We start from the raw sequence: 12397 nt of genomic DNA on the forward strand, positions 1-12397 counted from the left end.
CCTTTTTGGAGGGAGATCTCCCCTTCTCTTTTTCTTTCCTTTTTGGAGGGAGATCTCCCCCTTCTCTTTTTATTCCTTTTTGGAGGGAGATCTCCCCCTTCTCTTTTTATTCCTTTTTGGAGGGAGATCTCCCCCTTCTCTTTTTCTTTCATTTTTGGAGGGAGATCTCCCCTTCTCTTTTTCTTTCCTTTTTGGAGGGAGATCTCCCCCTTCTCTTTTTATTCCTTTTTGGAGGGAGATCTCCCCTTTCTCTTTTTATTCCTTTTTGGAGGGAGATCTCCCCCTTGTCTTTTTATTCCTTTTTGGAGGGAGATCTCCCCCTTCTCTTTTTATTCCTTTTTGGAGGGAGATCTCCCCCTTCTCTTTTTCTTTCCTTTTTGGAGGGAGATCTCCCCCTTCTCTTTTTATTCCTTTTTGGAGGGAGATCTCCCCTTTCTCTTTTTATTCCTTTTTGGAGGGAGATCTCCCCGGGGTCTTTTTATTCCTTTTTGGTGGGAGATCTCACCTTCTCTTTTATTCCTTTTGGAGGAGATCTCCCCTTCTCTTTTATTCCTTTTTGGAGGAGATCTCCCCTTCTCTTTTATTCCTTTTGGAGGAGTTCTACCCCTTCTCTTTTTCTTTCTTTTTTGGAGGGAGATCTCCCCTTTCTCTTTTTATTCCTTTTTGGAGGGAGATCTCCCCCTTCTCTTTTTATTCCTTTTTGGAGGGAGATCTCCCCTTTCTCTTTTTATTCCTTTTTGGAGGGAGATCTCCCCCTTCTCTTTTTATTCCTTTTTGGAGGGAGATCTCCCCTTTCTCTTTTTATTCCTTTTTGGAGGGAGATCTCCCCCTTCTCTTTTTATTCCTTTTTGGAGGGAGATCTCCCCCTTCTCTTTTTCTTTCCTTTTTGGAGGGAGATCTCCCTCTCCTCTTCTTCTTTCTTATTTGGAAGGAGATCTCCTCTTCTCTTTTTATTCCTTTTTGGAAGAAGGCCTCCCTCTCCTCATGTTATATCATTTTTGAAGGATGGCCTCCCGCTCACCTTATTTTGTCCTTTTGGAAGAAGGCCTCCTCTCCTCTTCTTTCCTTTCTCTTTTATATCGAGGTGCTTTCATCTGCTCCTCAAGCCCCAAGTGGCTGTCGAGCAGATTAAATCACCAAAGCGGGGGACCCCGTAATGAGCCAATAGGCTTTATGTTGCCTGCATTCCCATGTTTCCATGTTTCTCCGAAGGAGGTCTCTCGTTTCAATGCAGAAAAGCCTCTTACTGAAACATCCCCCTGTATTGCAGAGTCCATCCTCTGGGAGGGGGCATCCCTTCCTCGGGAGCCCCCGGCTCCAGGGTGCCTCGGCCATGGCGTTCGTCGCCACCACGGGAGGCGTACTCTTCCAGTGTTGGGACGTTGGCGGCCTCCTGCTCCTCCACCCGCCGCCGCACACGTCGCCCCTGCCCTAAATATGCCCCAGAAGGCGTACCAGTGGGTGAACCCCGTTCCTGTCGGGCCTCCGTGGCGCGGCTCCGGCAGCCCGCAGTGCTTGTTCTCGGGGTGGACGTGACCGATGTACAGAATGTTGCCGACCATCCTGCGGTTTATATATACTAAAAAAAAAAAAAGCTATTTTGAGAGACTGAATGCGTTAACACGTCTTATTGATATATGGGATGGTGTCACCGACCCCAACACACACACACACACACACACACACTACCACTCCGATAGCTCAATCGGTTAAAACGCTGCGCTGCCAGGCTTCGCGGCTTGACAGGCAGAGGTTCGAGCCCAACTCAGACCGGTTTTTTTTTTCGATGACTAGGAGTGGGTGCTATCCCCCCTTGAGCAAGGGGGATGGGGTGTGTGGTGTGTGTGAGGCCTTGGCAGTACTGAGAGATGAACAAATGAGCCTAATGAGCTCTAATCGGGAGGGTACTTGCTGGCGATTGCGAGTCCAACGCGTGATCAGGCCGTGGTGAAATACACACACACGGCCATGGGCCAGCAGGGTCCCCAGTGCACCACCCCCACGGTAGTCTGAAACTACTTTTTTTTTTCAGATCCCCAAGTATTTAGAGCACTGATTATTAACTTAGGTGCATGGTGCACCCCAGGGTGCATGATTTTTTTTTTCAAAGGGTACATGGAAATCATTTGGACAGAAGTCATCATGCCATGAATTCTCTTATGGAGCTTTCTGATGCTTACTTTTAGGAATTTCAGACCACCAAAAACTTACACGAATGGCCATGACTTATCTAGCAACATATCTGGCAGAAATAGGCTTTTCTATCTGGTGGATATTAAAGAAAAAAAGCGAAACCAGTTACAAGATGTGGGTTCTTTGATGACTGGGGCAGTGGAAAGGGAAATTAAACCTCGCTTTGAAAATATTGTTAGAATAATGCAGCAGCAACCCAGCCACTGAATATAAAACCTTAATTTGCTATTTTATAACTTGTATATACAAAGTGATATACACAGGGTTACGTAAATGAGGTCTTCTCCATATTCGACTTGACTTGGTAGTTCACCCGTCGAACGTGCTGTTCTATAAAGGCTCTTACGACAAGGAGGTAACGTACTCATGTAGATATTTTTCATTGGGTTGAGCTGCTGATCGTTTGAGCCAACTTCTTTCAGTTTGAGGTAACGGAGCTCGTCTACTTGTCTAATATCAATACATGTGTTGTCAGGCCCGTAATTTGGGCAGAATTTTTGGGGGGGCGGACCTAGAGACCATCATGGGTTCATGAGTTAGTGGGGAAGGGTGGAGCGCGAAGCGAGCATGCTCAGTTGGGTGATTTTATTTAATTTTTTTTTTTTAAATAAGCACTTTTAGGGGAATTTTGAGGTCGACATAGAAAACATTGGGGGGCTATAGCCCTTCTAGCACCCTACCCACCCCACGCCCCCAAAAATACGGCTCGCATTACCAGCTCAATGTCTTAAGAAAATGAAGATGAGAATCCCACCACGTCACGTATGCGGCAATGGCACCCTAATAAATGGTTGAGCTAGGGCAGAAAACAAGCGGAAAAGAGACAAATAATGCTGCCTTCCCCCAACCTCATTCAAGTTACATATAAACACAACGCCTTCCCTGGGATGATGAGAGTATAAATTATTTGTGTTAATTTTATTTATTTATTGTGACTTTTTTTTTTTTGGGGGGGGGGGCAAGTAACAGATTATATAAAAAAACGTAAATTGAAATATTCATTAAAAAATCAGAATGAATATGTGAAATTTAAACTACCGGCATATATTTAATTTTACATTATATACCTATTATTTTGTAACATTATTTCATGTATTACTTATTTGTAAATGTTGGCTTATTCGTGTGTGTGTGTGTGTGTGTGTGTGTGTGTGTGTGTGTGTGTGTGTGTGTGTGTGTGTGTGTGTGTGTGTGTGTGTGTGTGTGTGTGTGTGTATACGTGTACGTGTGTGTGTGTGTGTGTGTGTGTGTGTGTGTGTGTGTGTGTGTGTGTGTGTGTGTGTGTGTGTGTGTGTGTGTGTGTGTGTGTGTAAAAGTGAAATTTTCAATATTAAAAAAATATATATATAATGTAAAGATAATGTAACAACGAAAAAGTACCCTCTCTCGTCTGTAGCAGTTCCCCTACATTAATTTACTCGAAACTGCAATATGACGGTCGACCCCCCTCTGGACGCTGCTCATCATATTAGTCAAAAGCCACGTACGCGCTGCTATACCGTATGCCCACAACTTTAAACCGAATCAGGCGTAATAACTTCTCACCCTTTCATTTCTTTCCATCCCTTCTCTCTATCCCTTCTTCCTCTCTCCATACTCACTCCATGCTTCCCCTCTTTTCCTTCCCCTTTCCTCCTCTCTCTTTCTGTTATTTTTCTTCCCTCAAGGATTTCTTTTTTCTTGTCATTTTTCAAAGTTTTTTTTTCCTGCTTTTTCTATTTCCTATGTAATCAATCAAATTCGGATCTGAATAGGAAGGAAGTGAGCCCGGAGTGAAATGATATTATGCCAGGCTTCTTGTTAGGCGACGCGGAGTGAGGAGGACCAGGGCGCACGAGGAGGATGCTGAGGGTACTTGGCGTCCTTGTGTAATCGAGCCACCGGAAGCCAGACACACCCCTAGTCCACCCAGTCACTGATTAGCAAACAGCCTAGGCGCCCCCCCTCATCATAGTGCTACCTCTCCCTCCCCTGGGGTTCTCTGTCTGTTTGTATTCTATTGTTTATTCTCTCTCTCTCTCTCTCTCCGTTTTTTTTTATGTCCTTCGTTACTGCACGCTCCGTATAATCTTTCGTTTGTTTTTTGTTTGTCTGTGATTGATTTCTTTAGTGGCCATGCAGTCTGTATATTTTTGCAGCTCGTGTTTGCCCTGTCTTTCATTTCATTTTTCTTCTTTCATTTGGTCTCATATGTACTACACCACTCATTTTGCTCTTTATCTCCATTACTCCCTTATGTTTTTAATTGGACTGATCGAATGAAAAGGCAAAGTAGCAAAGTCCCCCTTTTCGGAGCACTAATTAAGTAAATTATATTCATTCTTTGTAATTTGATTCTAATGTTAATGCTGACACTGCGTCTGATAACACTGTCCCTTTCCTCTGCTGCTCGATCGAGTTGTAGAGCGGACGTGGCGAAGTGGGGCAGCCTCATGGGCAGTATGAGGCCACGCCCATGCCAGGCCAGTCTTCTGCGCCTCGCGAGCCTGTCACCACGGTGGCACGACCAGGCGCCACAGTCCTTACTTGAGCACGTGCCGGAAAGGTATTTTTGGAATCTCTCGTCACTCACACAACCAGTACTATGTTTTGGAAAGCTCTGGTGGTGTCGCTCCTGACGGTGAGCTGTGAATGTCGAACTCTGGACGGTGGGAGGGGACCCACATCAAGTTTTAAACCTCAGCATCCAATGGCAGGCATGGCTGAGAAGGGCACTCAGAATGGCGTCGCTGTGCACGGCCTGAATGACATTCATGCTATTGGGGTGGTAAAAGAAGGCGACGAGGAGCACTCCTCGGCAGGAGCTGAATCTTCTGCTTCCTCCACAAGCGACACTGCTGATGGAGTGACGGAACGTACCGACGCCGACTCGCCGGGAGATGACGAGAGCGATGAAGAAGAGCAGCAGGAGGAGGCGGTAACTTACGAACGCGTGGAGCCAGAACCAGAGGAAGAGGATAACACCTTCGACGAAGACATCTTTCACGGGGAGAACGATCTGGTGGTGATCATGAGGCGCATGTACGAATCACTCACCAAGAGACTCAACTTGCTCAAGTCTCGAGTGACGAGTGTGGAGCAGACCACCAGGGACGTGCTCGCCCGGCTGACGGTGATGGACTGTTCAGACCTGAAGCAAGGGACAAGTACGTCAGGCATCTACACTTTCCACATGGACCACATTGGAAAGAGACCAGTCACCGTATATTGTGACATGGAGACAGACGGCGGAGGCTGGACGGTGGTGCAGCGTCGACGACCTCACTCCACTGTAGTAGACTTCGATCGCGAATGGCATGACTACAAAATGGGCTTCGGCAACGCCAGCATAGATTATTGGGTTGGGCTGGAGAATCTGTACATCTGGACGAACACGAAACACTATGAAATCCGCATCGACTTGTCGGACTTCGAGGGCGAGACAGCATACGCCAAGTACAACCGTTTCTACGTGGAGGACGAGGATAACGGATACCGATTACACATCTCGGGCTACAGCGGCACGGCAGGCGACTCCTTAACGAATGAAGGCAAACGGGACAACTTCACAGCCGACGGTATGATGTTCACCACCCACGACGAGGATCACGACACGTCACACGAGATCAACTGCGCCAAGTACTGGAAGATCGGCGGCTGGTGGTTCAACAGGTGCTCTTGGGCCAACCTGAATGGCCCTTACAATGAGCCTGGAGAGGGGGACGGCATCGGCATCAACTGGCACATGTGGCGCAACAAGGAGTACCTGCGCTCGTCCACCATGATGATCAGGCCGTCCAGGAACCCTTGACTTCCGTCTTCATCCCAGTGCTGGCGTAAAATTAACAGCTAAAGTGACTAATTGTTGTGCTAGACGCTTCTAAGTCAGATGTTCTTTATTTTTAATACTGAGAGTGGTCGTGTGTATAAGCTCCGGAATTGTGATTTGGTCTATTCCCGGAGTGGTTGAAACTGCAACCATGGGGTGAAGTGGAGAAAAAAAGTGAGATGTGTGGGCCAGTGGGAGGTGCTCAGGAGGTACGTCACTGCCAAACGAAAATAAATGGATTAAAGAAACTGTAACCAGCTTAGCCGATATATTTGAGGGCTAATTATATACGAACTATATAGCACTACATATTTTTATAACTCCTTTCACGAAAGTCATGGAAAGTAAGAAATGAAGATTATAAAGCTCGTCATGGTTCTCCTTTTTTTCTTTTATGGACATAGAGTAGAATTGAACAGGTATGAAAGATGTGCAACTTTAATGTCGTAAAATCCTGAAGTACATTTTAGAATTAAACCAACAGTGTTTTCTTGCGTGCATCCCTTTCACACACACACACACACACACACAGATGAAGCCAGCTGCAGTACTCTGCTGAAATGAAACCCAGTTCCCTTTTGAAATTAAACTCATTAGCCTGTTGATTCGAAACCCAGTACCCTGTGTTTGCGTGATTCTAGGTGGATAAAAAAGCACATGCTTAAACTGGATAAGAAAATAATACTAGCTTAATATGGGCCACCAAAAAGTGCGTCGGGGGAAAGTGTGAAACAGTACCTGGAGAAAGCATGGATGAGTAGAATGGGAGAGAGAGAGAGAGAGAGAGAGAGAGAGAGAGAGAGAGAGAGAGAGAGAGAGAGAGAGAGAGAGAGAGAGAGAGAGAGAGAGAGAGAGAGAAAATTTACATATTTACAAAGATTTACATAGATACCCAGACCACACACATACACAAAGAGAGAGAGAGAGAGAGAGTGTACCCTACAGTGAATGTTGAGAAGGGTGATGGGCATAATAAAAAAAAGTTATTATACTCAAATATTATACCATGGGTGAGGGGCAGTGCCTGTTTGCCCATCCTCAGCTGATTTGGAGGAGCGCGCCGTGCCGCTTCTGTAGACAACGACGCGGACTGGGCCTTGCAGATTTTGCATGAAATGGAAAAATGGCACCTCTGTGGGCAAGTGCATTTTTGCCTCGATAAAAAAAAAAGGACTCTTGGTCATGTCTTGACACCTCTTTTAGAAGGTGACTGATATTACAGATTTTCTATTATGCAAGTATATCACATTTGTAATTAGTTTTTGTTCCAAGTTGTTTCTGCATGGGATCTGTCTATATAACAGTACAGTAAAAGACATGTTTTGGAACTATTCTGTATATTTGTTACATTTAAGCTTTTTGCTCAAAAGTGCCTTGTACTCCACATCAGCGCCATAGGCTCTCTTCTGGGCCACCAAACGCTCCACGTCTGCCTCGTGGACCCGCTTCTGGGCCCTCACACGCTCCACGTCTGCCTCGTGGACCCGCTTCTGGGCCCTCACACACTCCACGTCTGCCTCGTGGACCCCCTTCTGGGCCCTCACAACAGAAGCTAGCTTTTGGTGAGCCATACCTGTTTTGGTAAAACTCTAGAATCACACCCAACTCACTCTAAAAGTTAACACATTATTTGTTTAGATTGCATTTGCCAATCATCACTCTGGTAACCGTTTCCATTATTATTACTCGTTTCTGAGATTTTAAAATGCGGAGAAATAGTACTATTTCAGCGGTGATAGGTTAGATTACTATTTGTTCATGTGAAGGGTCTTCAGCTAGAAACTCCTCTAGGTTGGGTTATAAGTCCATCTTTATTTAATAGCCTAGTCTATAAGGTTGCACAGTCTTCATTTTCATGGGTACCAATGCCATTATAATATGTTGAAGACTCTAAACCTAGCTATTTTGACCCTCAAGCAAAAATGAAACACGTTTAGCCTACATGGCCTTAGTATTTTACTGTATTATTTTTTTGATCAACAATAGGTATTTAAATTAAATTAAATGTTATTGAACTATAATCATTGATGACTTATCTTCACAATACCTTGGAATCGCACAGAACATTTATTGCAGCAACTTACATCTTAAAGTGTGTGTGTGTGTGTGTGTGTGTGTGTGTGTGTTAACACACTAAAGAGAGCAGCACGGAGAGTAATGGAATCAGTGCCCCCTTCACCCCAAGATAATTAGTTTACACTAATTTTCTCTCCATATATGCTAAAGTTTACTAGATCGAAGCAGGTAACGGAAAGGAAGCAAATTGCCTTTGCATTGATGGAGCTTGGGTAGTGTCGAAGCACCCAGCTGCAGCAGACTTGTTTGAAGTCTCTCACTGAGCGATGCCTCCTCTCGACGTCGTCAGCAGCCCGCCGTGACACGCCTATATCACAGGCCACGTGATTATTGAGTGCCTATACTGAGACAGTGGCTGATCGTAAGGCTAATAATAATCTCCTGTCACCTTCTTACGGCACATTCCAACGGCTGGTGACCAAATTATGGTAAAGTATATGGGCGTAATGGTGGGTTGGCGACACCTGTTGTTGTAGACACAAATTGTCTTATTTATTTTCCCAGAGCTCGTTGGCTGCTGGCTCCCAGCCTGCTGTTAGGGGAAGGTGTGCAGGTCTGACACAAGTGTACTCAGTTTCAGTGGACGACTCGTGTGGCTGTTAAACAGAAATACAAAAAGAGAGCGTGTGCTAGCGTTTGAAAAGCGCGGCGAAAACAGGGCCAATAATGGCGTCCAAATCTTAGGTTGTCGGGACTCTCTCTATCAAGGGACTCTAACTACTACTACTACTACTATTTTTTTTTTTTTAAGACGGGCCTCCATCTATTAGAGTTGCGTTGTGAGCGGTATATTTTCTCATATCCTTTCACAAAGCAATTCATTGGCCCCACCCCGCCAATGACTGTGGCCGACAACCATCTTTATTTAATATTACAAACTTTACTAAACATTTTATTTTTAAGCTAACAGAGCTTGTGGTTGATACGACTATCAACCACCGTCGCCTCAAAGTCCAGCAGGTCAGCAATGCTACTACTACTACTAGTATTATGAACCCTCCAACGGCGCTGACTCTGTGAGCTTTCTTGAAGTTTCTTCGTGGGGACAGGAGGCCTAGACTGGATGACAGCAGTGTAGCTTCGCTACTCGAAAGGTAGTGTCCATTATCATGAATGAGACCATTCGGGAAACAGAGAATTACTTTATTTTGGTTTACACTGCCTGTCATTGGCTGAGGTGGGCGCCGTCCACTGGTTCCAGCAGGTCTCTCATCGGGTGATCTCAAGGAGGGTATTGTGATGAGAGGTGGGTATGCTGGCATAGGTGGTTCCTCGGGTAATTTACTCTGCCTTCTCAGGTCTCAGCAACTTCAGCATTTTGCTGTAAATCCGCATAAGCAATAAATGGGTAAGCATCCTGCTTGGCACGCTGAGTGGTGTATTATTGCGGCAGGTAACGTAGCGCTAACCTGAGAGGGAGGCTTAATTAAAAAAAATTCAGGACTCAATAGGTTGGTTAGAGGTAGCTAATTTTCATTGAAATATCCCTTGCTGATGTTAGTGCAACTCCTGAAATGCCTCTTTGTGTGGCTCTTCAGGAGAACTAGCCCTGCATGACAGAGCCTTACATTGGTCCTGATTCCCAGCAAGCCTGGCTGATTCGACTTCTCACTGTGCTTCTCACCGAGGCAATACCATTCCTTAACCTTGGGTGTTCTTTAATGCACGCCTTTACAGAACTGCTTTGAGACTAATGCATACCCATGGGCACACTCCAAGAGGAAACATAGGAAGGTTTCACCTTGGGATTCTTCTTAACCTGACAATGACATAAAACTTGAGTGTTCCAACAACATATGATTAGTTGTAAAGAACTTTGCACTCCAAAAAACCCTGCCATTGTAAGGGATTCCACTTTGGGGTAAATTATGCCTTAAAGTATGGTAGTTGGACAATTATTAAGGAAACTTTTTTGGTATTTTAGGGTAATGCACCTTCCATTTCCAACTCTTTGAACTCGGAATTTCATAACAAGAATTCGATATTTTCCACCTGACAAAAAGTAAACTTAAAATAATAAAGAAAAGTGTCAGTTATGAAAAAAAAAAAAAAAAAATTGCGTAAAGTTGCGGGAAATCTTGGGTAAAATATACGGATTTAGGATATCCTGGAGGCTTCTTTCTCTTCTCTTCATATTGTTGCTTGTTGGGTTCTTTGTTCAGTTCAGCTGCGACGTTGTCACCGTGTAGTTGCGTTCATTATTGTCGCCTTTTTCATCATTATCGATGTCATGGAAGGTGACCCAAGTCAAGACGTTTTTGTTCCGCCTGAGGATGGTGACCCTGTTAAGGAGCCGGCAGCAGCTGTGGGTGAGGCGGAGGACACTCAAGCTGATAAATCAAGAGATATAATGAACGCCAATGTCTTGCTCTTCCAGTGCATCATGTGCCACCCCTAGGAGACCATCATTAATGGACAGACAGCAAGCCTTTACAACTTGAAGTCACATGTCAAAAGGAAACACCCAGCGCATGCCATCCAGTTTGAGGACACATTTATCACAATCTAATTTTGGCATGCTATACCTTTCTGGAAAGCTTTATGTCTAAGCTACAACATATTGAAGTTTCAGGTCACTAGGTCTGTTTTTAATTGTTTTAGATCCAAAATACTAAACCGAAGTTAAATCCGTATTAAAAAGTTAGTGGTTAGCGGTTAGTGTTAGCTTCCACTAATTTATTTATCAGTTTGACGGTTTAGCGTAAGCGGAACCAACTTTTTAGTTAGTGATTTACCAGTTAGCGAAGCTAACTTTTCGGATAGCAGTGCCCACCACTGTCCAAATATACAACTCCATATATTAAAGACCTTGTTTAACTAGCATATAGGATGATGCAAATGAAAAGAAAACATCTCGACTGAATTTTGCAGAATTCTTTCAGACCATGGACATGGCTGATTCAGGATTACAAATTGACATATATTTCTGTCAGTGATTTCTGTAATTGAAAACTTCTTAAACGGGGTTTTGTAATAATTAGGCTTTTCAATAAAGTAACTTGCTTGTGCATCATTTATATCAAATCAAAAGTTCCTTATTCGACTGAGTGAATGACTAGGGGTACACAAATCCCTTCCTCAACCATTTCTGCTTCTCTGTCCCTCAGATGGCTGCAAGCTCTGATGAGAAGCACCACAGTCCCCCTTACAAGCAAAAAAGTTTTACCTGGGGTTATGGGACAAATACATATTGGAAAACAGTTAAAGTCCACCCAGAGTCTGGCTGCTTAATGACTACCACAGACATCACACATCCAGATAACAATCCATGTGCAGCTGAGCGCCAACTCTCCTTGACCTGCCTAGAGAAGGGTCGAGACAGAGATGGGTGTCAACCTTACTTTGAGAACTATCGTACTTGTGTCAAATTCTGGCGCCAGATGGTGAACCAGAGAAGGGCCCGAGGGGAGGAGCCAGCTCTTCCTCCCCCAGCCCTCAGGGAGCAGATGAAGAAAGAATTCCTGAGTAAGGAATCCCACTCTTTTCAGGGTCAGTAAGACATTGGAAGATTTTTGCACAACTACTTCTCTGGAAGTAGCAGATCTACCCTCCTTTCACTTTTCCTTCATTTTTCTTTTTAAATGCTTTCTAAGGCTCCATTTTGCTGCTTATCTCATTGGCTTGGTGTTAGTTCTACTTTTCCCAGTTCCAGGTCCAGTCAAGGTAATAAAATTTGGGTATTGTTTGTATAACACCTGTCAACAGATAGGAGAAATAATACATATTATCATATCTATTGTTATTTATTTATTGATCATGCCACAATATGGTAAAGTTGATAATTTTTTAAAGAATCATGCAACTTTTATTTACACCATTTATTTGAATAAAGTGTTACAAAAATGAGTCAGTTGCATTATTTTCATTATTTGTCATTATCCATTATACCCTTTACTCTATGCAAGGAAAATGTCAGCAAAGTGTCAACCATTTCAAGGTATTAATGTCAGAATCAGCTCAGTAATAAGCATTGGTATTGGCCTCTAAAATGGTGTCAGAGAATATCTATTCAAACTTTTCTGGTCACTGTTCTTTGCAGCACCTTTGGTCTGTTTGAAAATGGGACCCTCCTTATACAGTCAGCCAACATATTGTTACTGTAATATATTTTTCCCTTGAACTGTAATTTACGACCTCATTAACTACTGTTGACTTTTAAAATGGCTGCCACAAGCCTTATACTGTTATAACATTCAATTCATGATTCAATAAATCATTAATCAGTGGTTGGCAGTCACAACAACATCCCTCTAAGAAGTTGGAAACCTTGCAAGTGAGTTCTTTTCATATATTATCAACTGAGACTTATATTTCCGGGAA

The 12397-nt window shown here is 43.8% G+C and overlaps 1 protein-coding gene across 1 annotated transcript; it reads left to right on the top strand.

Moving 5' to 3' along the window:
* Nucleotides 1–4515: 4515 nt before the first annotated feature.
* On the top strand, nucleotides 4516–6478 carry LOC127004099 (techylectin-5A-like). The gene has a single exon (XM_050871451.1). The coding sequence runs from the start codon at nucleotides 4778–4780 to the stop codon at nucleotides 5981–5983; it is 1206 nt and encodes a 401-aa protein (XP_050727408.1). The 5' UTR covers nucleotides 4516–4777; the 3' UTR covers nucleotides 5984–6478.
* The last annotated feature ends 5919 nt before the right edge of the window (nucleotides 6479–12397 follow it).

The sequence above is a fragment of the Eriocheir sinensis genome, chromosome 27 (genome assembly GCF_024679095.1).
Source record: "Eriocheir sinensis breed Jianghai 21 chromosome 27, ASM2467909v1, whole genome shotgun sequence".
NCBI classification, from domain to species: Eukaryota; Metazoa; Arthropoda; class Malacostraca; order Decapoda; family Varunidae; genus Eriocheir; species Eriocheir sinensis.